This window comes from Brachyistius frenatus, unplaced genomic scaffold (genome assembly GCF_029030835.1).
Source record: "Brachyistius frenatus isolate BFR_SWC_R1_liver_20210118 unplaced genomic scaffold, ASM2903083v1 Contig_14, whole genome shotgun sequence".
In the NCBI taxonomy this organism is placed as follows: domain Eukaryota; kingdom Metazoa; phylum Chordata; class Actinopteri; family Embiotocidae; genus Brachyistius; species Brachyistius frenatus.
Window position 1 is genome coordinate 6,384,394 of NW_027210613.1, and position 24,558 is coordinate 6,408,951.

At 39.5% G+C, this 24,558-nt stretch overlaps 3 protein-coding genes across 3 annotated transcripts; 2 read left to right on the plus strand and 1 right to left on the minus strand.

The window, feature by feature from the left end:
* Positions 1 to 74: 74 nt before the first annotated feature.
* smg9 (SMG9 nonsense mediated mRNA decay factor) lies at positions 75 to 8,887 on the plus strand. The gene is made up of 13 exons (XM_069693350.1): positions 75 to 487; positions 574 to 648; positions 1,630 to 1,864; positions 1,992 to 2,089; positions 2,205 to 2,317; positions 3,861 to 3,951; positions 4,131 to 4,256; positions 4,408 to 4,493; positions 5,771 to 5,877; positions 5,966 to 6,073; positions 6,950 to 7,075; positions 7,169 to 7,313; positions 7,786 to 8,887. Exons 1-13 carry the CDS (start codon positions 341 to 343, stop codon positions 7,862 to 7,864), a joined length of 1,536 nt encoding a protein of 511 aa, XP_069549451.1. The 5' UTR covers positions 75 to 340; the 3' UTR covers positions 7,865 to 8,887.
* Positions 8,888 to 9,021: 134 nt separating this feature from the next.
* On the plus strand, positions 9,022 to 11,172 carry LOC138617772 (urokinase plasminogen activator surface receptor-like). Its single transcript, XM_069693030.1, has 5 exons — positions 9,022 to 9,256; positions 9,569 to 9,682; positions 9,770 to 9,916; positions 10,345 to 10,455; positions 10,584 to 11,172. The coding sequence occupies exons 1-5, from the start codon at positions 9,211 to 9,213 to the stop codon at positions 10,784 to 10,786; spliced, it is 621 nt and encodes a 206-aa protein (XP_069549131.1). The 5' UTR covers positions 9,022 to 9,210; the 3' UTR covers positions 10,787 to 11,172.
* A 1,976-nt stretch (positions 11,173 to 13,148) lies between these two features.
* On the minus strand, positions 13,149 to 23,784 carry LOC138617953 (uncharacterized). The gene is made up of 21 exons (XM_069693352.1): positions 23,760 to 23,784; positions 22,502 to 22,565; positions 22,018 to 22,401; positions 21,655 to 21,939; positions 20,283 to 20,576; positions 19,093 to 19,473; positions 18,373 to 18,660; positions 17,988 to 18,281; positions 17,372 to 17,416; positions 16,932 to 17,270; positions 16,536 to 16,832; positions 16,321 to 16,435; positions 16,107 to 16,154; positions 15,692 to 15,718; positions 15,519 to 15,569; positions 15,410 to 15,436; positions 15,284 to 15,331; positions 15,157 to 15,183; positions 14,874 to 14,942; positions 14,730 to 14,763; positions 13,149 to 13,423 (listed from the first exon to the last, which is right to left on the minus strand). The coding sequence occupies exons 2-21, from the start codon at positions 22,542 to 22,544 to the stop codon at positions 13,397 to 13,399; spliced, it is 3,123 nt and encodes a 1,040-aa protein (XP_069549453.1). The 5' UTR covers positions 22,545 to 22,565; positions 23,760 to 23,784; the 3' UTR covers positions 13,149 to 13,396.
* Positions 23,785 to 24,558: the final 774 nt, after the last annotated feature.

The window sequence follows — 24,558 nt, forward strand, 5'->3', positions numbered from 1 at the left end:
GGGTGGAGTTTAATCTACCGCGTTGATAAAGTGCAACCGCTCCGCGGTACAATACCGGTGAGCGCCGAGTTCCGAAACGAGTGCCCCCATGTAAAACGCTTTAGCCTCCGTTGTTTACGTCCACAGACAAGTTGGTCGGTGTTGAACCATCACGGAAGCAACTGAGGCTAACTCAAAGATGTAAACGTCCAACGACATTAACAGTTACAGGGCTGCCAGCCGGCCGCAGTTGCAAAGATATTTCAGCGGAAGTCGCATTTAGTTCGCCTCTCGTTGGACTCGGATCGTTTGCTGAGCTTCCCCGTCGACATCAGCTGTAAATCCGCTGCAAAATCGCGACATGTCGGAGTCCGGCCACAGTCAGCCCGGCATGTACGGGCAGAGCCGCAGGAGGAGGCGACGCCGGGGAGACAGAGATGTCGGACCTCCGGGGCAAAATCTGTCCGGTCCCAGTCGGGATCGGGAATACCAGCCGAGAGAACGAAGGGTAATGCAGACGGAGCCCGGGTTGTTTTGACTGCTTGTTGTATATCAAACTCATGACTCGAGTAAATTTCGACATTTTGTGATCAGGACGGGAGCGAGGATCCACCAGGACCTCTCATTCAGAAGACCCCCATCATTCTGGCAAAACCCCCCGGAGAAAGAGTGAGTCAGCTCGTCTCGGACATGAAGCTCTTTTTGATTAGTCTGGTCAGAAGTGTCAGATTAAATGAAATATGAGTACATTAGATAATCGTAGCGTTGAATTTATGAGCAAAGCTTAGGAGGAGTTGCATTTACATCATTCATCATTCAATACAGACATTGTCCGAGATGATGTCGACATTTTACATAACTCATCCCAGAATTTAGAAATATATCCACAATCATACCTGCCAGCATGTATTCAGGCCGTCTTTCCGCACCCTACCATTTTGTTGTTTGCATTGCCCTCAAAGTTTGTCATCATATACTGACGTTACACAAAATTGCCAGATCGTCTGTGAAACAATATAAAGGCGCGATTCACACTCTGCGTTTCAATCTCAACTTAAATGGCAACATGGCAACCAACAACCTGATGCAAACGGCATGTGTCGAGCTGCTCTGCGTGCAGAAAGATATTCCGCTGCTTATAACTTTCTCTTTAATAGATAATTTTACATGGAAATATCGCCAAAATCACAGCACAGCTGTTGTCTTCAAATTATGAGTGGTCGTGATTTTTTTTTTTTTTGACAACATTTGCTTGTAAAATCTGGATTTTAGAATTGCGGCGCTGCAGCGTGAAAGTGACTGTTTTAGTCCCTGTTTCATTCTGGTCTCACTGTCAGGCATCAGAAATAAAAAAAAATAAAAAAAATATGCAAATGAAAACAGGTTTATTAGGAATTCAGCTGTACCCGCAGAGAGTAGGAGAGAAGCAACAAGATGTAAAGGATTGACAAAATAGGCAGAATGCAAACACAGTACGATACAACCCGCCACCCTCACCTGTTCAAAAATCCTCCCGTATTTTGAACCCTACGTGTCTCAACAAACAAGCTATAGTTAAAACATGATCATTACAGTTTTTATCTGTGAAGCCTGTCTACCCCTGAGCTCGTGTAATGTACTGAGCTGCACTGTTTTCGGATCCTTTTCAAGGCTAAGCCATCACAGAATGCACCCGTCAGCGGAGCTCCAGTCCTGGAGAAGCCCATCATGCTAATGAAAGCCAGAGATGATGCAGGGAAGCCATTGACTCCTCCAGAAGCAGCAGCTCAGGCGTCTGGTCCCGGACCCTCCAAGATGGAGCGGGAAGGGCAGCGACCCACACAGCCCGTATACCAGATCCAGAACAGAGGAATGGGTGCTTCTGCATCGAGCAGCGCCGTGGACCGTGAGTCATTATAGGTTTTACAAAAATGCATTCATTATTATTATTTGTTGTTTTATTATTATTAAGGCCAAATTATATTTGTAGACACAAGAACATCAAATCTTGAATCTTTCCGTACGACTTTCAGCCATGGTCGGTCAGTCCAAACTCCTTCCTCCGGAGAAGATGAAGCACAGCATCAAGCTCGTGGACGATCAGATGAATTGGTGCGACAGTGCCATGGAGGTGAGTTCATGCTTAATGAGCTTAGTTGATGCAGGTCATAAGATATAATGATGTGTTCCGTGTAGTTCCCGGTTTCCGCTCAAAGAAAGTTGTGCTTTGTTGTGGTGTGTTGCAGTATTTGAGGGACCAGACAGACATGTTGGTGGTGGGAGTCATTGGCCTGCAGGGAAGCGGGAAATCGACGATCATGTCGCTGTTATCGGCCAACACTCCAGAGGAAGATCAAAGGTACTAGGAGTTACATGAAGTTTGTAAACTGCTCAGATTGATGTGAACTTAACTTGAGTGGGCGCATAAACAGTAGGTCAGGATGATGTATCAACTACTGGAGGGTAATCAGTAATGAATGAGAAGTTACTGTCAGTGTTTAAACTACTTCTGAAAGTGGAGAGTATGATGGATTTACAGATAATTATGAACTAAACATCATTTAATGCAATAATCTCCTCCCCGTCAGTTCTCCAGTAACTCATCATTATCTACATTGTAGTCCTGAAATATGAGTTATTAGGAATGCGTTAATGAACAATGCATTCTTCTGTACTGTGTTAAGTGTTACTTTATTTTCTGTCATTGTGACAAATGCCAAAAGAGGAACTGAGACAGTAACACCGTGTTTCTGATCCCAGTTTAGTGTATGAGGTCAGTTAGGACCAAACCTTAGAAGAACTGACATTAAAGTTTTGAAAAAAGAAAAAAATCTGCCAATAAAAGGTTTCGGAAGAGTAGACTAACAGTTGTGTTGCTACATTACTACACCAGCCTGCACTACAGATTGACCCACAGCACTGTTACACCAGTCATATAAATAATAATAGAAAAATAGAGGAATATTATCATATTGACTTTTTGTCAGTACTACAGACAGTCTGAAAAACTAAGTACATCTCAGGGAAATTGTTTTTTTCTTTTCAGCATATTTTGACAAGCAAACAATTGATGCTCTATAGAACAGAGCCTATCAATAAAGATGTACTTGAACATTACCACAAGGGAAATTAGCCTTTTCAATCATTTATTCATATTTTTCTGCGGGTGAAAAATGTCTGGCTGAAAAAAGTACACCCTTTTAGCAGGATTTTTTTTTCCATAATTGTTCACCTCTGTCTGACGTTTGCTTGCAAAATGTTTTTGACCACACTCACATACAAAGTTCCCTCAGTTGCATGATAGTTGAGGGTTTTCTTGCATGTACTTCCCGGTTCACGTGCAGTTAATGCTGATCTATTCAAATTTGAAATAACACAAACTGATAACACAGATCAATAGTACATTTCTATATGTGTATATATATATTTATCCTTCCCATTGAAATGTTGTATTTTAACACTGTTTATAAAAGTAAGTTACTCTTTGTGAACACACAGGGGCGATATAATGCTTCCATAGAGTGAAACGTTACAGTTAATCATACATTATTTGGTTTTCTAACAGAGTAACATTTAAAACCAGCTCAGGTTATGACACTGTACAATGCCTACGCACCTAAATATCCATATAATTAAATACTATTTGTTGAGAGAATATTTGAACTCAGCTACAAACTAGAATGCTCATTTACACCCCAGTTATGCATTTGTTAGTTGCACTTGCAGTTGTAATACATCATCTTCCTTTGCGTCAGTCAGTTTACTTGATGTAATAATTCCCCGGTTTTGGGGTCTCAGGTCATCTATGACTTTTATTTTCAGTGAGCGACGGGCTCGCCGGAAGTCATTGGAGACACACTGTGTCTCTTTTTTCGTGTAAGCTTGTGTATTTGTTTGAACAGGAGTCATGTATTCAGAGCCCAGACCCAAGAAATCAAGGAGAGAGGAGGAAACCAAAGCACAGGCATTGATTTCTTCATCACACAGGAGAGAGTCATTTTTTGGATACACAGGTAAACATGACAGTTTCACTTTCCTTTTGCTGTAGTATTTTCATTTTGCCATCTGAATTCAAGTCATGAATTGTCTGAAATGTCACTTGGAAATTTAGAAAATCTGCAGATTGACAGTAAAACTGTCTGGATGAGAGGTGATCTGCGCTGAAGCATCAGGTTGTGTTTAAATGCCTTTTTTTGTTTCAGCCAATCCTCAGCCCATCTATTCTGGACCACCTTATCAACAACGATCGCAAGTTGCCTCCAGAGTACAACCTCCCTCACACATATGTTGAAATGCAGGTATGTGGCAGGCCAGCAGAGGGCAATATGTAATCTGAGAGCTGGTGCAAAACCTCTACGGACCTGTGGTTCTGTGTTTAATGATCTTTTCAGTTCTTCTGTACACGTTAACATGTAAGCACATTGTACTGTCTGTGTGATCTGTCAACAGTCCCTGCAGATTGCCGCCTTCCTGTTTACAGTGTGCCATGTCGTAATTGTGGTTCAAGATTGGTTCACAGATTTAAACCTTTACAGGTAGGTACCTGTTTATCTGGGATGGATATGTGCACTTTCTTACTGCCCAGGCTAACAGGACAAAAGGAGAAAGTGGTTCTCAGGAAGGCTCTGACTGTAACTCAAAAAGTCCCCCTGTCCCAAAGGAATGCTGAGCATTCCACCTTGTATCTTGAGAGGATATTTGCCTCGATTTTCTCATATGCTCAGTAATATTATTCTTTCAGTTGGTCTTGTAAACAGAAAATGCAGGCAAAGCCAGACCTGTTGGAAATGTCTGGCTATGTGCCCGTCCAACTGACATTCGTTCATCCATCTAATCCACTCTACCATTGTCTGTTCAGGAATTTTGGTATCGTTAACTGCGTTTCATATGATCGTTGGAGCTCCAGCCTCATGGTGCGACACTTTCCTCGTGTTTGAAGGAAAGGAATTTCTTTGTGGCCAGCGCAGACTGGAGGAACAATTGCAGCTACCAATAATGGTTTCAGTTTACGTAAAAGGCATGTATGTGTGTAATATTGTAAGACAGGGTTGAAAAATGTAAACCTACCCTTTGCTACCTGATGAATAATCTGGAAAGTACAAGAAAATTACACTTCCAATGCAGACACATTTGGACATTTTATGCTGGCATAAATTCAAAGATTAATATTTGACCAGATTAATATGGCTTCTTTCCATTGAGATCATTCCTGTTGTTGTCATTCGAAAACTCACATGGATTCAGTCGATAAAAAAGAGAAGTGGTTGGTAGGGCAGTTTGATGACATACAGTGGAACTATATAATTGGTCAGCCCCTGTAGATTTACTGTTTATATTGTTTATACCGTGGTACTACACAGTATTCACCCTTTATTTTCTCTAGTTTTACTGGACTGTGGTGGGCAGAGCTGCAAATCAGTGAGCAGAACTCATTTATGGCAGTATTAGAATTAAATGTAATTTTCTTTTTGATTGATCTGGTTTTTACTTGCTGTCTCAACCAAAACCAGGCAATGTGTTTTATAAATGAAGTGTTTGTGGACAATAAATATGTTATATATCATGACACACTCATAAAGCAGGGTCCAAAAGTCTGAGACCCCAACTAAAAATGCTTTTATTTTGCACCTGTTTCAAATGTAATGCAAAAATATTCATTGATAATATGAACTTCACAATTTGAGTGACAAATGGAATCTCAAAGGCATATGAATTTCATTGGACAGAAAAGTAGTGAATTACCCAACGCTTGTGGCTATTGCTGCGTGATTGAACAGTTGAAGTTGGATTATGTTGTCATGTTTTTGGGTAGGTTTCTTCAGACTGCTGAGATGCTGAAACCTTCCACTCCGTCTGCAAGCCATGACAGCACTGGCTCGTCGGGGAATGACGATGGAGCAGAGTACTATCCTCACATAGGTGGCTGTTTTATGCAGAAACACACTCAATCTCACGCACCGAATCGGGTATAATAGTATCTAACACTCTTAATTTCTCTCTCTTTAAGTGTTCCTCCAGAATAAGGCCAGACGGGACGATTTCTGTCCGAGAAATCTGAAGAACATGCATATGGTGGTGGACAAATTAATGGCCCATTCTCATCTCAAATACAAAGGTGCAAAGCTATTATAATATTCTTTTCACATGTGGATGTATTCAGATTTCGGAAGCTGATTATTTTTAATATCTAAAACTGACTTTAGAAAAAGTGAACCCTTTGAAGTTTTCTGCATTTCTGTATAAATTTGTCTTTAAATATTGTAAAATCTAAATTAGAATTATGAATAAGCGCAATATATTTGAACTAGTGAAACGCAAATCATTGTATTGTTCTTGTCCATATTATGGGCACTATTCAAACATTCTCAGTGTTGGCTTAAAAAAAGTTATTGAATGACATCAGTCAATACTAATTGGTGTCAGAAGTTAACAAACCTGGAGTCCAGTCAATGAAACATGACTGGCTGAGTTAGAGCTACATTAACCTGTAAAAGAAAATTTCAACATTTTGAGTTTGCGATTCAAAAGAAGCATCAGCTGATGTGAACCATGCCGTGCCACAAAAACAGATCTTAGAAGACTTAAACTCAAGACTCATTGATTAGCATAAAACTGAAAGGCATTACTCAGTGTTTGATAATCAGAAAATTCTTTGTAAACGTCGCGCAGGTTTGATCTGCAGCTAACAGAAGCGTTTGTTTGAGGTCATTTCTGCCCCTTGCTTTTCACTAAGGATGTTTATTGGTTGTGTTTGGTAAAGACACATATGTGCTATTAGCTTAATCACATTGTGTTTGTCTGTGCTTGTGTGATCAAAATCGGATTTTATGACCAGTTAATACAGACAAGCAGTCTGTAACCAAACCAAAAGCTTTTAGTTTTGCCGTTGTTTGTATTTGGTTTAGTCGTCTTTTTAACAACAACAACAGTCCAAATGTCTTTTTCAATCAGGCCACGCCTTCACTCATTCCTATATGTGGGTTTTTTTCAGGTACACTGTCCATGGTAGACTGTAATGTCTTCCCAGGCCTGGGGCAGGACTATCTGGCAACCGAGGTCAATATGTTCCTGCTTCCTGTGCAGGAGAGTGAGGGAGAGGATAATCTGACTAAAACAGGTTGAAAAGAATTTCTTTCTTCTTGAAAGACAAAACCAAATTGTCCTCTTGTACATTTTGTGAGACGTAAACGAATCTTTGTGCAACGTTTAGGTTCAGGAACGTACCCTCTCTTCTCACTGCTCCCCGGGTACAGAGGACACCCTTCCTTCTCCACCATGGTTTCAAAACTCCGCAGCCAAATACTGGCCATGCCCCGCTGTCAGCTGTCGCACACCATTCTCACTGAGAAAAACTGGTAAACATTACAGACTCATTTGTGCATTTCCCATTTAGAATCATTCTAAAGTTATTCAGAAACCACTGGTCAAAAACTAGTGGTGGAGGAATGAACCAGGAGGTGAAGGTTTTGTAGAGCAACCAAACATGACAGCAGAAATGTTACGTGGTTGTTGAGGCTGTATCAGAAAGAAAATCTCCTCATTTGCTTGCTTGTTGTTAAGGTTGTATGTAAAGCAGAGTGCTCCCTGTAATAAAGTTGCAAATAAGCTGAACACGATTTGGAGAAGGTTTTGTGTATTAACAATACAGCAGAGGTTAACATTCACATTTTTGTTAAATAACCATTCATTTGTAAAAAAAAAACAGTATTTAATTTAAGTGTTCAATTTAGTCTCCTCTGAGACGTTAGCGGGTAACGTTGGAGCTTTTCACCCCCTTCTCTCTCTCCACTCACATTTCCGGTCTTCCTGTCTTTGTTGTTTTTACAGGTTTCACTACGCAGCTCGTATCTGGGATGGAGTGAAGAAGTCCTCAGCCCTCTCCGAATACAGCCGCCTGCTCTGCTAACACCTGAGTGGAACTGCAGTTATTAACAATAGCACCGCAACCTTTTATAATGGAAGTCACATTAAGAGAGAAGTGTGTCTGAAAGTGAAGGCCGTCGTTCGCACCCAACAGGAGGGGCGAGTGAAGCCGGAGTCAAAGGTTTATGGTTTATTTCAACCTGCTACATGAGTGGGAGATTGAAATAAAGCGGAATTATCCAGACTCCTGGTGCTCCATGTTTGAGAGGTGCCTATCCCTGCCCTCATGAGATGTAGGGTTTACACGGCTGCACCCTGTGCAGATATGTTGGAGAAAACTGTCTCTCTTCACGTCTCAACATGTCAAGCCATTATTGACCGTGTGACTGCAGTTTTGTTGTACTAATGGTGCATATGTTTTCTGAGATGAAAATGTTATTATTATATTTTTTTTTAAAGAGAAGGGTAATTGTCATTTACTCAGAAATAAAACAAAAATCTAGTGAAAAGATTTTATGTGTGGTGTAAGTGTCTCCTGGTATACCGTAACAAATTGACTCAGGCTTGTAATAGATAGATAGATATATACTTTATTAATCCCTCAGAGGGAAATTCTTATGTTACAGCAAAACTCAAAAGTGGGAAACAGTGTCGTGTAAAGTTGCAAAACAAAGTAAACTAAAGAGCTGCTGGCACCAAGTGAAAGGCAATTTACTCTGCTGCCCACAAAGACAAAACATGTTTGTGGGCTGTAGCTTTTGTTTTCCAAGAAATTAAACCTAAGTGGTACTCACTTGGTTTCTGATAGAGAAAACACTTCATGAGAAGTTAGATATTATTTGCACACTTTATTTTAAGCTTTCAGTCTGTCAGACATTCATCACATTATGGTGCAATAATACACAAGCAGAGAAAAGGGTATTTTAACCTTCCTGTCTGTTATTGAACCATGTGTAATGTGCTGAAAATTCAAAGTGTGGATTTCTCCCGGTCCTTGATGAAGAAAAAATTGTTAGCTGCAGCCTCACTGTACTAATAAAAATGATTCCATAATAATAATAAAAAATAGGCATTTAATAAAAGAAGTTTACAGAAAAGTGAACAAAATAGAAACTTAATTTACAATTTAGGTGTATAGTCCACCACCTTTTCCAGTCTGTCCAGTTTGGAAACAGTATAAGTTAATTTCTGTTGTACATGTATTGATAAAATTATAGTGAAAATGTGTATATTCAAACTACATTCAAACAGAAATTCAAAACAACTCAATGCAGTATGAAAAGAGGGACAAAGGAGTGGCCTGAAAATGAGGACAACCCCTTTCTCAGAAAAACTGCTTAAAGCCTAAGATGTTGAAACAAAACCTTAGTTGTTTCCTGCCATCACAAAATGTATCTCCTCACCTGGATTCTCTGCATTTTGCTTGTCCCGAAAGGCAAGTTTTTATTCTGTCATCTGTTTTTTTTAACTTTGATTTATCAAATGCTTTGGGTTATTTCAGCCCAACAGGGGTTTGTGTACATCTTAAAAGGGAATTTGCGGCAGGTTTTATTGCCTTTACTCTTTGTTCCTCTGCTGCGGCTTGTGCAGAGATGAATCAGTCTCCTTTTATAGTGTTGTTTTAAACTCATTTTTAACGCCTTATTAATTTACTAATGAATAAATGCGTAGAAATATTTTTTTTTCATACTTTGTAGACAAGAAAAGTTAATGTATTCAACTCATTTTTATCATTGTGTTTTATCAGCCTACTCCCTGCAATGTTATCAGTGTCTACCTGGAAGCTCTGGCACCTGCACTGATAAAACAGTGTGTTCAGATGGTCAGCAGTGCAATGCACTCCACTTCATGTCCTATGCAGGTATGGCATATAGTAGGCTATGTTGTGTTGGGTTTTTTTTTCAGCTTGGCACTGGCCCAGTTTACAATGGCTAATCTTTGGTTGCAGGTGGTTCAAAAGTGACTGACATCAGCAGTAAATCGTGTGCTTTGCCTGAACATTGTTTGGTGGGCTCCTTAAACTTTGGAGTCTCTAAAACCACAATTACCAGCAAATGTTGCGCCACTGACCTCTGCAACAGTCAACCTGCCCCGGGTAATGTACATCAGGTCTATTGTCATTTAGATGTGTTGGTTTTTTTTTCTTCTTTTTTTTTTTTGCACCACTTAGAGACATTTTTGGAGAAACTGGCATTTTGTTGTAAGGAAAAACATAAAATTGTGAAAATCTCAGAACTGCTTTCAAAGTGACTGCTGGCTAAAAAACAACATTTATCTTGTTTCAGTTATAAAAAAAAAAAAAAAAAAAAAAAAAAAAATCCTCATGTAGAATTAAACAAGTCTGATTTTAGTGACTGCACAGCTTCTCATTATCAAATAAGGTTAAAACAACACCTAGGCTATTTCAAAAATATTGAACTATTAATTAGTAGGCTATTATAAGTATGATGAAACAAACACATTATGGACTTAATTCTTTGCATTTTCAATATTTGTTGATTTTTATTGGGTTCTATTTCACAGAAGCCATCAAGACATCTCCAAATGGCAAAAAGTGCTTCACCTGTGACGGACAAACATGCACCGCAACCCTGAACTGCGAGGGGAATGAGGACCAATGCGTCTCAACAACCGGTAACAGGCCTGCAGTACAAAGTGTCTGCCCCCGTGCTCCACATACTTCCTCAGCTCAGAGGAATGTTTTGTGACTACAGTATTAAAAACGTGAAGCTCGCACACTCACATTACTTTCATTCCCTCAGTGACAGTCGGAGCGGAAAAGGTGACCATGAAGGGCTGCGCCTCCGGGCTGTTCTGCTCAAAGACGGCAACTGCAGAGATAACAGGAGCCATTGGAGTAGACGTGAGCTGCTGCCAGGGTGCCTTCTGTAACAGCGCCAACAGCAGGAGTGCTGGACTTCTGCTCATGGTGGCTCCGCTGATCTCTTTGGTATTGTTCTCTTAGAGCTGATGGAGGCATCAGCGTCACTGCATGCCTCACAGCGCTCACACCCCTGTCCTTATATTTCCAGCTGATGTGCGAGAATGTAAAAAGTTTACTAAGCAAAAGACAAAATATAATTTTATTTTTGTCTCCTGTCCCCTACAGTTTCTAAACTGCTTGTTTTTTTTTGACATGTTATCGAGAGTATAATAGCACCTTTCTTGCATAGAATTGTGAATAACAGATATTTTTGTGTTTTTCTAAAGTAAAAGAAGTAAGAAGTAAATGATACACAGAGGCACAATTTGTGCTATAAATGTCATTAGAAACCAACTGTTTAACAATTGGAAATATCAAAACAATGTTTGGATGGTATTAATATAAAGGAAAATAAATAAATAAAAATGTGGCCAATGTATTTCTGTGTTGTCTGTCTCAGTCTCACTTAAAAAAAAAAATCCAAAATACAAAGTGTACTTCTGATATTTTGTCATTTGGCACTTTGAATGGCAGTGTTGGAGCATGTTCTGGATAAATCATTACCTTCATATGATTATTAATGGGCACTCTGCTTGTCAACAAATGACAAAGCCCCCTTAATCTATTTAAATAAATGTTTCCCTTAATGCCAGTTAATATCTCATGAACCAGGATGACTAACAGCAGAAAAATTGGACATTTCATGTTTTGAGCTGTATGTCAGACAGTGATAGAAAGTCATGGAGGTCCAGGTCTGATTCAGACTCACAGTGATGACTCCAGTCACATAAAATACATAGGGCCTGATTTGCTATAGGTTTGCGTGTGTAAAATCGCGTGCAAACTTCACATCATCCGCAAAAAAATGTCCAAGCTGATTTACTAATGATGTAAGTGAGGATTGCGTCTTTCAAATGTGCAATTTAACACACATTGTCCATTTGACATGCATATGTAAATTTGGGCGTTTCTACTCGAATGTGCAAAATACTGGGAGGGAACATGCAAATAGAACAATCTAACACCCACAACGATATTTACAAACCTGAAAGTAGAAACAGGAGCAGTAATTGCGTGTGGATAGTAGTACGACTGAAGGGAACGTATTAATCAGTTGCGCATATCTGGAGAGACGGCTGCTCTTATTGTGGTGAGAAGGAGACGCAGAGAAACCAAAGAATATGCAGAGAACGTGGTTTTACACCCGTTTAAACATTTGAGATGTCAGAGGGAAAAACATATTCAGACATGTTTGTCCAGCGATGACGTTCCTTAACTGAATGGTGAGCCAGCAACAAGGAGGAGCCACGTAATACCAGCAATTAAAACACTTTTTTACTCAGCAGTCCTGCCTCTGAGTCATTCCAGCGTGTCGCTGATAGAATATCCCACCCAGTCCAGATATTCAGGTGTGCTGTCCCGGGCGTCCAGCAGAATTCAGTTACATAAGCTTCCCGAGCACTTGCGAGGCACTGAGTGAGACTAATTCACCTGTCCATCACAGAAAGAGCTGGACCTGCTGCTTAGTGTTTGTTAGAAGCATCTTACCGTCCCTCCTGTTTTATTGCCGACGTTTTATTATTAAGCCATTCCCCGCCGCCTTTTGGTTTTTCCCACAGTATGGACTTCCTTGCTGATAATCTCCTATATAACGTTTTGTTCTTGTTATCTTTATCCATCCATCATCTTCCGCTTATCTGGGATCGAGTTGCGGCCAAGCAAACCGGCCCAGACTGTTTTCCATTAATGGATTCAAGTCAGTGGTTTGCACCTGATATCAGTGATGCGAATAATCGTCATGAATAATTTACACATCATCATTTAAATACAATTTATTTACATTCTCTCTTCCTCCCCCTAACAAATCACATCAGCTGACTCAGGACAGTCCTCTCTTTGTTCGACCAGTCAGTTTTTGCCACAACTTCTGTCTGAACTCATCAGTAGTCCTGCTGATCCATGCAAGTCTTCAGCATCAGTCTTCACCCCTGCTCCACCACCACCACCACCACCAGTGGCTCTGCTCCATTGGAGGGATGTTCCTGTACAGTTCATGGCATCACTACCACCTTAAAATGCTGTCTGATCACCAAAGACTCCTCACATCCTCACAACTTTTCCTTCTTGTTTACACCACTTCAGATAAATCATTGAACGAAACCTCTGCTCTTGAAGTCTTCTATCATTTCAATCTTTTGTCACTGAAATAAAGTTTAAATGGAGATAATACAGTTTAAATGAAGATAATAAAGTTTAAATGAAGATAATACATTTTAAATGAAGATAATACTTTTTAAATGAAGATAATAAAGTTTAAATGAAGATAATACATTTTAAATGAAGATAATAAAGTTTAAATGAAGATAATACATTTTAAATGAAGATAATACTTTTTAAATGAAGATAATAAAGTTGGAATGAAGATAATACATTTTAAATGAAGATAATACATTTTAAATGAAGATAATACATTTTAAATGAAGATAATAAAGTTGAAATGAAGATAATAAAGTTTAAATGTATCCCCAAAAAAGGAAAAAAGAAAAGAAAAGAAAAACATGCATTTACAGTACAAATGTAAAATAAGAACAGCCACATGGTCCTGGAAGCATGTGATGTTATGAAGATGTCTTTAAAATGTCTTTGAAGAACTTAAAGGTTGTTGTAAATCTGGCAATCCTGCAACAAATTTGAGGAAAATTGTCATCAGTAACAATCTCAGATTGTTCTCAGAAGCTTTCTATTTTGTTTCACTTCACAAAACAACAACAACAAAAACACCTCAGTGTATTCAGGACCCATTACCTGTGACTGAGACCAAGCTTTCTGACACTGGGCAGCACATTTCGCTCCAGAATGCCTTGATAGTCTTGAGATTTCATTGTACCCTGCACAGATTCAAGACACCCTGTGCCAGATGCAGCAAAGCAGCCCCAGAACATAGCTGAGCCTCCTCCATGTTTCACAGTAGGTACAGTGTTCTTTTCTTTGTATGCTTCGTTTTTGGGTCTGTGAACATAGAGCTGATGTGACTTGCCAAAAAGCTCCAGTTTTGTCTCATCTGCCCAAAAGACATTCTCCCAGAAGCTTTGTGGCTTGTCAATATGCATTTTGGCAAATTCCAGTCTCGCTTTTTTATGATTTGCTTTCAACAGTAGTGTCCTCCTCGGTCGTCTTCCATGAATTCCACTTTGGCTCAAACAGCGACAGATGGTGCGATCTGACACTGATGTACCTTGACCTTGGAGTTCACCTCTAATCTCTTTGGAAGTTGTTCTGGGCTCTTTGGTTACCATTCGGTGACCATTGTGGGGTTTTATTTCTTTAACGGAAGGGTACCAACAATTTTTTCCACGCGTGTAACTGAGCCAGACAATACAGCTGAATTTATGCAGCAGAGGCTGACACAGCGGTTACATTAACCGTGCAAGAGGTTATCCAGAAATTCTGTGGGCCATGCGTGCGCTGCTATGCATGAGAGTTATACTCCCACTTGAACAGAGATGTGCTGGTGACTTTGTTCAGATGATGAACTGGAAAAGACAATTAAAACCAGCAGGGCTGAGATACCAGATGAAAATCAAGTGGGTTTTTTTTGTCATGTTTTGACCAACAGAATAATAATTATAGTTATACAATGTGGCTAAACTTACAGTACATGATCGGTACAAGTAGCTTCCTGATGAATAACCATCTCCTTTCCTATCTTTTACTCTTTGCAAACAGGATTGCCTGGTGCCGACATCCTTATTGGGCACTGCCAGGCATTACTCTTCGAGCAGAAAAATCCAGAAAACTGCTTTATTGATCAGTATAGCAGCACAGAGGATTTTATTGCTTTAGGTGACCACATTTACCATCAAAACTGAGTGGACATCCATATAAATAGCGGTATTTTTTTCTTTTAAAGACAGAAAAAAACCCAATGAGAAAACATTTTAATTCACATGACTTGGTTTTTACCATTTACCACAGCACTACTGACCTCAGGGCTGGCAGGGTGAGGTCGTCTCCGGTTACTGGATCAAACAGAATAAGAAAAGAAACAGATAATTAATACACAACTAAATGAAACACAATGGTGTCCCATTTAAGGTAGCACAGGAGTAGCTGTCTAAACAAAACTCACTCCTTTGGGGATGGAAAACGTTGTTTGGAATTTGAAACGTCACAACGTGTGGCGGTGGTGGAGTTGTTTCTACAGGATCACAAGGGAATCAAATATCAGTTGTTGCCTTGGCTTACTGTTGCAGTCGTGTCATTTGATATAATGGAGGAACATTTGTAAATACAAATAGCCAAGACTGAGGTTGGCAGTGTTGTCTTGGTGTGTGGGGAATAATATCATTTCATATTTTCAACAGAAGTGTGGTGTGTATTTCCAAGCTGTAACTGACAGTTGAAAATTTTACCTTGAATATCTGCTCCAGAATGACTTTCTATAAAAGTATGCAAATTATATATTATCACACTGTTAGACAGAGACCTTCACAGTGAGATTGGAAAAATCGAAATCGTACAGCATTGAAGAACATCTACCTGGGAGTCCTCTCATTTTGCCACCCGATACCATCTTCCTCTGTTGTACTGGAGAGGGCAGGGTTGTAAACATGAGGTGTTTCAATAGAGGATGTACAGCAACTATTTGCTTTTGGGTGTTCTTACCGAGAAAATGGGCTCCAAATTGACTTCCTGTATGGAAAACACAACATCGTTTGTCAGTGTGGATCTATTGTATTTGTCCAGTTTGTAAAACAAGCAGTTGCTGACATACCGTTTTTCCGCCCTTGGAGGTCTCTCCTTGTCTTCCTGGTATCTCCTTGACCTGTTCATTAGAATATTTTTTAAGCAAAATAATTATAATTCTGTATTCAGAATATATCTAGCTCAACAGTGACTTCATTAAATCGTGAAAAATAAACAGTCTTGAGTTTTGATGAAGCTTACCTGGATAATCTGTCCAGCAGTGATCTCCTGTTTAAATTGCAGAGACAGATTGACAGAGTGACAAATAAGACTTATAGATAGCTCAGCAGTCATGCTTGCATGGGCAGATTATTATCAGCTGTTTCATCCATGCTTCACAAATATTAACTCATACACCAGATGTGTGGCTATTTCAGCGGAGTAAAATGTCTCGTCATATTTCCAACCTTCTTTTGTATGTGCCATATTTGGCATTGATGATTAAACTAACGTAATGTTTATCGAGACCTATTTGGGGATGAGTTCTCTAACCACAATCATTAATGCAACATATCATAAACACCACCAAAGAACAGAGCCTTTTCTGCCAAGTAGTAGTATTCATTTGTTATGGTTGGTCATTTCCCAGACTTAAGATTTAGGTTTAACTACATACCTTTTCTCTGGTCGAGGAGGTGGTCTCAGTGAGTCATCTGTTTGTTTCCTGTTGGAAAAACAAATGCAGTAAAATCAGGTTTTCAACTGTAGAATCAACAAAAGTTAGACTAATGAATCCCTAATTTATCATTTTCCAACCACATCAACCAGCGTCAATAGATGTCATATAAGCAATGTACTGGCACATTTTGAATTGAAATACATTTCACTACCTTTTCCTGTAGATGAATACTCCAAACACTGCAGCTAAGATGATTACGATCAAGACTACAAGTGAGACAGGAATGGCCACAGGAAGAGAGCTTCTCAACTGGAACATCATGGATCCTGTTGATGTAGGAACATTTAAGGTTCATGCAAACATATCAAAGAAAACACACAACTCAATAGCTGACAGATACTGGACAGATAGATGTTTTGCTCTAACCCTTAACATTCAGATTGACTGTGCTGGCTTGTTCCTTGCCCCGCCAAAAGATGGCAGTACAGGTCAGGCTTCTCACTCCGTCTCCTTCAGCAACCATGAAAGTAATCTTGGAAGTCGTCTCCCAGATGCCTCGTGAGGTACTGGTGTGGGAGACCTCACTGGTGAGGTGAGGGACACTCCATGAGAACTCTGGATGGTGTGATTGACATGTGTGTGTGACAGAGCACGACACGGTGATAGTTGAACCTGCATCCACTTCTGCTGGAACTGTGGTCATCGCTGGTTTCTCTGGGGAAGCTGATCACGTAAAAGACAAAGTCGAGTATCGTTAGGAAGCAAACAGGCAAATTGCTTGGGACATTTCAATAATCTACACAGTTAGTAGTAACTCCAGACCTTTCATGACAATAAATACACAGCTGTTGTTGAATTGGTATTTGTCATGTCCTTTTTCTGCATGGAAACAGAAGGGCCCATTGTCAAAGGGCTTGATGTCATCAATCTCCAGTGAGCAGTTTCCCTCAACCAGATCTCCTAATATCTTGGTTCGGCCCTTAAAATGGTCTATTACATTGCTCTGGCCATTATGGTATACAATGCCCCCAGTTTTTTTGGACCAGATGCCTCGGGTCATGGGAACATCCTCTTTCTCCTGGAAGCTGCAAGGAATCACCACACAGGAGCGGGTCAGGGCGCTGAATCTGAAAGGGACGTCTGCAGCCAGAACGTGGAACGCTGTAAAGAGAAAAACAAAGCCATCACAGGATGCCAGTGGTCCTCTGGTGATGTAACATGATGGAAAGGTACGTTTTGAGACAACTGAGAGGGGCACTGACTGTCATTTTCATGTGGATCTATTTCCACAACTGGTTTCACATATTCTGGAAAAGAAAAATAGCAGCAAGTGATTAACAAATAAATCTTCTTTAACTATTAGATAACAGTTGGAGAGTTAGGGAAATACTCTTAATCTGGTTATCAGAGTTAGATAGAAGATTGACACCACTCTCAGAGAAGAACCAGGCCTTACATTTCTTAATCTCGCTCTCTTTTTAAAATTAATTTGTGTCACTTTTAATGTGGACTAAATGTTTCCCTGGAAACATTGTCTGAAAATGGGTCCAATATTTGCCTTTTAAAACAGTATCACACCGCCCTTCACTATTCTTCTCTCTATGACAACCAGCTTTTCACTCCACCTTAGTATATCTATTAAGGTCAACTATAAACAGAGTTGATTTCCAATGTGATTGGATGGCACATCGTAAAAACTACTTCTGAGACCTTAACTCATCTTTTAGCGGACTAGAAAAGTGGATTTAGTTGTTTTCTCCTTGTTCCCAATCTTTGTGTAACGCTAAGTAAACCGGCTACTGGTTTCATATAAAACCAACTTGTATGAGAGTAATGTCAATCTGATTACTCTAACTCTCCACCAGTGTAGAAACTCACTTTTTATATGAAGAGCTGCAGAGTCTGAGGTCTCCCCTGTAGTAAACTGTGCAGTGCAAGTCAAAGATTTACCATCATCGCCCAGAGAGCCAATGAATGTTAGATTTGACACTGCGTTGTAGGTATTGCCGTCGGTCATTTTGTTTTTTAAAGAGCTCTGCATGTCTTTGTAGTTCCACACAATGGTTGGTGTATTTTTCTTGCACTTGTAGACAACAGAGCAAATTACACTCTTTGCCACACCCTCTGTTGCCTCGCCTGGTGGTTGAACCATTATGATATTTTGGAATGGACCTGAGCAGAAACGTGTTAGTGAGACTTAAAGACTTAAAGAAGCACTTTAAACCTAAATTCAATAATATAACACACCTGACATTGTACTCACATTCAACATTCAGTAGGAGCTCACTTGTGGATTTTTGACCACTAGGGTAGCTAACAGTACACTTCACACTCTGGTTCTCTTCTTCTGCTGTCCAAGTTCTCTCTACTGTCCGTTCCCAAATCCCATCAGACACCAGAGTGTCAGTGATTTGGTCTGTTCCAGGTATGCCATTCAGGGTTAGGACGGGGGGAGCAGAGAGACATGTATGCCGCACAGTGCAAGACACTCTGCTCTGCTCTCCCATCCTGGGGATGCCAATGATGCTGAGCTGCGGTTCCTGTGCATGGTCTAAAATCACAGCAAAAACAGACAGCTGAGGTGAAAATACAGCCTTGAAACAGCCGGGAAAAGCAGAACTCCTGCAGAAGTTGGAAAGTTTAAGAGATTACATTTAGAAAGTTGAATAAATTACTTTAGAAGGACGTGTTGATGAGACATGTACAAAACTAACTTATGAAGTTTTAAGTGAACATGCTGCCTTGGTGATCTTATCTTCAATTTCTCATTACAAATGTAGTAGATGCTGATCTGCCTTTAGGTTATGGAAAGACATCATCAAGAACATAATATTTTCTACAGACCAATAAAAGAAATTCTAAATATGTTGTAAATGTTTACACTGATGAGTGATCCATCCTGACTAAGGCTGTCATTTAGATAATTGTATTCTTACACTTTAGGTTGAATTGGTTGAAAAATGAGAAATGGATGAACACTTACCTAAAACGATAAGTTGAGTGGTTTTATCATTAAATGTGTGACCCATGCTGTGGTAGGAGGTGATGGGGTTCTTATCTATCCATGGGTAGAGTCGGTCCTGGTTGTGCGACATCTCCAGCCTCTCGATTTTAAGACTACAATTCCTCTCTCTCACAGAGCCAATCAAGTTGGTTCTCCCTTTAAACTTACTAATAACATTGTTTGCTCCCTGGTCAAACACAGCTGGGTATTCCTTGCTCTGGTACAAGTACCATATAACTCGGAGGTCAGCAGGCTGGGAAATACTGTAGGTGAATTGGCAAGGAATTATGATACACGACCCTTTCAGTCCTGTTATGCTGGCAGGAGTGGTGAAGGACCATCCTCGCATGTGCATATTTCCTGTAAAAACAAGAAACATTTGAAGCAAAGTTGCTGATTTGGCTGATGACACTTTCAAATGAAACTCATTTTTAAATTGCGACCCCCCCCCATAACAGTATTTTTGTAAAGGTTGTTTTCCAGCACATCACAAAGAAATGAACACCTTGCTAATCATTTTATTCTCATACATCTTAAGTCGTATTTATTTGCTGCGTTTGTGTCCACTGGACAAATGTTACTGCTACAGCCACTCTATTTGGAGCTCTGTTTTGGTCCCCACCAACTCCTGAAGGAATTATCTGGCTTATCATCTGTTGAATGGTGGAATGTGTTCAACAGCTAGTGCACATTGGGCTTTTGCTGAAAGCAGCCGTTTACGCCTGCCAAAAACGAACCTATGATGAGAGCAGTAAGAGTGAACCAAACAAGTTGCGGAAAATATCAGTAATGGATGTGTTAATGGTGACATGAGTCAAAAGCAGTTGGTGTCATCAAAAGAGTAGTTTTTATGCTCAGACAGTTACTAAACCAGTAATTCACAAGAGCGACAGAAAAGCAATTAAAAAAATAATATATTTAAACAAGTCAGCCCCATAAAATGGATTTACGGTTGTGACTTTTCATCACTTAAGAGACAGAGACAAAATTAGACTCTCCAGTATCAAGAGAGAGTGGGCAACTAAACAATCAAATGTTTTTTTTTTTTTTTATTGCAGAAACTGTTGGTGAAGCAGATGAAGAAATCGTTCCTGGTATATAACTGCTGCTACAATGGCTATTGATTAGTAAGGTTTGGTTAAATGAAGATAGTCATGATTTGCACTTACTCTTTACCCGGATGGTTATGCTGGCTTGCTGTGTCTGTCTCTCAGCGAATCGTGCATAGCATGTCAGAGATCGTCCGTGGTCATTAGCTGATGATGTGAACGTCAGCGTGGAGACTGTCCTCCACTCTATTTTCAACTTGGTGTCATCAGTGGTGGCCGGCATGCTACCATAGTTCCAGGTGAGAGTTGGTTTATCTTTAGCGCACGTGTATGAGGCGGTGCAGGTTACTTTGCTTGGATATCCCTCGAGAAATTCATCTGATGTCGGGCTGATAGTCAACTGTGAAATGGAGCCTGAAATACAAACGGCAAATGTTAGAAATTTTAGGTCAGCGTAAAAGAAAAAAATGTTGCAAATTAGTTAATATCTCATGAACCAGGATGAAGAACAGCAGAAAAATTGGACATTTCATGTTTTGAGTTGTATGTCAGACAGTGATAGAAGGTCATGGAGGTCCAGGTCTGATTCAGACTCACAGTGATGACTCCAGTCACATAAAATACATAGGCCCTGATTTGCTATAGGTTTGTGTGTGTAAAATCACGTGCAAACTTCACATCACCCCCAAAAAAATGTCCAAGCTGATTTACTAATGACGTGCAGTGAGGATTGCGTCTTTCAAATGTGCAATTTAACACACGTTGTCCATTTTGCGTGTTTGCCTGCATGCATATATGTAATATTGGGCGTTTCTTCTCGAACGTGCAAATAAAACAATTTAGCACCCACAATGATATTTACTAAACCTGAAAGTAGAAATAGGAGAAGTCATTGCGTGTGGATTTTAGTACAAAAGAAAGGTACGTATTAATCGGTTGCACATATCTGGTTGCTTACATAATTTTAACCTGGTCTAAAGTTAATATAGTTTTTTTCACTTCTATATACAATGATCTGACTGACAGAGTCTTCACAGACGAACAAGGAGAGAAATAAAACAAACCGCAGCTGCAACATTAAAATGCTTTTTCATGAAATCTAAATTCATTTTAACAGAAAGGTGAGATATTTAAAAAAAACAAAATCTGTGATTGAATCATTGTTTGGATGTGTTGGTCCTAATGGTTATTTGAGAAACTTAAAATTTTATATTTGCCATTTTTTTTATGTGGATGTCCAATCAGTGTTAATGCAAAAGTTAATTCCTCTGTTTCCCAGAAGGAGTTTCAAAGTCTGTTGTTCTTCCAGGACCAGATCCGTCATTTGATGTCTACATTGACATAGTTGGTGGTGAGAAGAACTACGGGCTCACTGAGCTGTTTCCAACAACAAAAATATTATCAAAAAATATTAGTGCAGAGGATGTTATGGACAAATGTTAGAAATTTCAGGTCAGCGTAAAAGAAAAATTGTTGCAAATTCTTTACTTACATTCTGCACTTAAGGTTTTATAGGCTCTTGCAGTGAGACCACCAGTGTGTCGGACCAAGCACTCCACAGTTTGATGGTCTCTCTCTATCAGCAAAGTGGCTGTCAGAGTCATTTTAACCCTGCCATCAGTCTGGGCAATCTGAGTTACACGTTGGTTTTGCAGAACGTTGAGACTCAGATTTGGAGGTTTAGTGGGACAGCTGTGATAAACAGCGCAATGCACTGTTACAGACTGTCCAACCTTCATGTTTCCAAAGATCGTAATATGAGGTGGATCTGCCCTGTCTTTACAAAGGAAATGTTAATAAATAAATAAATATACAACAGCTTAATAATGAACTGGTAAACAAACTGGTTACGTACCGACTACTTCAACTGTTACAGTTGTATCAAAGAATCGGTAGGTGCCTCTCCCGACGTTCTCTGGATCTACCCAGGGATAAATCTTCTGACTGTGGTCAGACCAGATCACTGGTTCAATCTTTAGACTGCATGTCTTTTCATAATAAGAAGTAAGTACTTGTGTTCTTCCCCTGAATGTCTTGATGACATCGTCTGGGTACCAACGGTCACAAACTAAAGGATATCCATTGCTCACATGCTGGTACCAAACCACACGGTTTGGGTTTTCAGGTGGATACTGATTGTAGTTGAAAGTGCAGGGGATGACAAGGCAGGAACCCAACAATCCTTTGATATGGCTTGGCATCTTTACCTGCCAAGCTCTGGAGCTGCAGAAAATACATCCTGCATGAGCAAAGAGAAAATTAAATTAAAAACATCATAAAATCATATACATCTAGATCAGTGCTTTTAACATAAATTGAACAGTTAAAAATTGCATTACCTAGAACACAAAAGCGCAGGAGAATATGGCTGAATCCAGACATCTTATGAAGGGAATCACAAACCTAAAATATAAGAATTCAGCATCTTTGTGTTATTAATCAAAATTATACAACTAGAAAAAAATATATACATCTACATAGTTTAATATGTACAACCATTTCAGCCCAGTCTCAGTAACAGAGCATTAAAAAGGCCTACTTCTGCTTTTCAAAGCTGCAGATGTCTCAGAGATACATGCTAGTGTAATGCCCCTGAAAACGGGGAGAAATAATCACAAGAGTGATGTGGTGTCGTTTACTCAAATGCAGATATTTGACTATTGTGACATACATAATGATATTTACTCAAGTTACTTATTTTAACCCAAACCATGATCTTTTCCTAATCTCAACCTAACTAAGCAGTTTTGTTGCCTAAATTTAACCAAACCTCCAACACACCACAAAGCACTTTCTGCCTATCTAGGAGATGCTACTGGGCTTTGCCAAAACAGCAGTATTTGATGTCGTGAGACAAAAAACACATTGGCAATTTAGAATGAACTTTCATAAATCACAAACAAACTGTCTGACTCAAAGCAGTTGCAGGCAGGATTTCCTGTCTTGGGTGTTTCAAACGTGAACACATTTTAAAAGTATTACTTAAGTTGGCAGAAAATGAGGGATGGGTCTTGAACCGTAACAATTTTGCAGGAAGGAAAAAACAGAAAAGAAAAAGAAATGACAATGAGAGACCAATAGGTATTTTAAATGTTACTCACTGTAATGAACTGAGACAACTCAACTTCTTTCTAAAGCAGTGAAACTGTTTATTTTTGGGCGTTTTAAATTAATTAAAGTAATTTATGGTATTATGAAAAGGCAGAAAGGTAGACTCTGCCTTCAAGAAAGGCATTTTTTAAATGAGAAAACTTCTGAGGCAGGCTAGTAGTGTACTGTAACTGTAATTTCAGCTGAATTAAATATTATTTTGTGGCTTATTCACATATTTTGGACAGCAATCAGCAGTAACATTTGAAAATTAAAGAGATGCAACATTTCCTTGTATTTTTTGTACAATTATGATTGCACTTCCTCACATTTCTAATACAAAACAACTTCAATTTGTTCACAACTGAAATTTGAAGCAGCTCAGATAAAACAATGAATATTGACATAAATCTTTTTGATAAATTAATTTCATATTTACTATCTTAAGTTTTGAAATACAAGAAAATGGAAAAGGTCTTTAACATACTTTTCTTAAAGATCACTTACCTTCAAAGTGGAATGTTCCTGAAGAGTTTCACCACCTTTAACATAAGTCTCTAAAAGCAGAATTTTAACAAACCTCCCCCTAAAATGTGGGTGGAGGTTATGGTTTACCACCCACAGGGCAGGCAAAGATCTTGCTGACTGCAAAGGATACTAATTGCCAGACCAAACAAATTGATCATCATAATTCAAATCATCTTTCTGTTTGTACAGCAGGTACATTTGAGTGTCATCTCCATAGAAGTGGAATGTGATGCCCTTAAATCCCAGTTGAACCAAGTTGTATATATATAGTTGTGAATTGGAGTGCAGTGTAATATAAAAATGTTATTTATGTTATTTTCAGATCATGTTCTACGTACATATCTTGTCATCGGAAGTTACACACAGGGCTGATTTAATGAGCCTCAAATTCCCTCATCTCGACCTTCAACAAAACAATTCTACCCAAGACAAATAAACTTGTGACGAGAGTGCGATTCCTGCCACACCTTGTAATCACTGATTGAAAACAGGTGATCCCACGCTTCCCTGGTTCAGCTTCAAAAGGAGTCATGTGCAGCTCGGGGCAGGTTGCCCTGCCTTGTTGCTGAGCTCATTGGTGCGCTGGAGCAAGTCAAACTGGAGGTAGTGTTAGCTTTTACCCTAACACAGCCCTATAAAGTAAAGGAGCACTGCGTGTGTGAGTGCTGAGTGATTCGAATTGTTTGATCACTGAGACCTGGGGCTCAAGGAGCAGGGAACATGGTGTTAACTTCCCATGTGAAGTAGCTCTGCTGTTGGTGAAGGAGGAGCCCTGTTG

Bases quoted from the DNA above. Each gene is read 5' to 3' on its own strand.
- smg9 (XM_069693350.1), top strand. From the start codon at position 341: ATGTCGGAGTCCGGCCACAGTCAGCCCGGCATGTACGGGCAGAGCCGC. The intron at 2,090-2,204 runs GTGAGTTCATGC...GGTGTGTTGCAG, and splicing joins GGTGCGACAGTGCCATGGAG to TATTTGAGGGACCAGACAGA. The intron at 4,494-5,770 runs GTAGGTACCTGT...GTTTTTGGGTAG, and splicing joins ACAGATTTAAACCTTTACAG to GTTTCTTCAGACTGCTGAGA.
- LOC138617772 (XM_069693030.1), top strand. From the start codon at position 9,211: ATGTATCTCCTCACCTGGATTCTCTGCATTTTGCTTGTCCCGAAAG. The intron at 9,683-9,769 runs GTATGGCATATA...CTTTGGTTGCAG, and splicing joins CCACTTCATGTCCTATGCAG to GTGGTTCAAAAGTGACTGAC. The intron at 10,456-10,583 runs GTAACAGGCCTG...TCATTCCCTCAG, and splicing joins CCAATGCGTCTCAACAACCG to TGACAGTCGGAGCGGAAAAG.
- LOC138617953 (XM_069693352.1), bottom strand. From the start codon at position 22,544: ATGTCTGGATTCAGCCATATTCTCCTGCGCTTTTGTGTTCTAG. The intron at 15,719-16,106 runs GTATGTAGTTAA...CAATTTAAACAG, and splicing joins CCTCCTCGACCAGAGAAAAG to GAGATCACTGCTGGACAGAT. The intron at 15,332-15,409 runs GTAAGAACACCC...TGCCCTCTCCAG, and splicing joins ATTTGGAGCCCATTTTCTCG to TACAACAGAGGAAGATGGTA.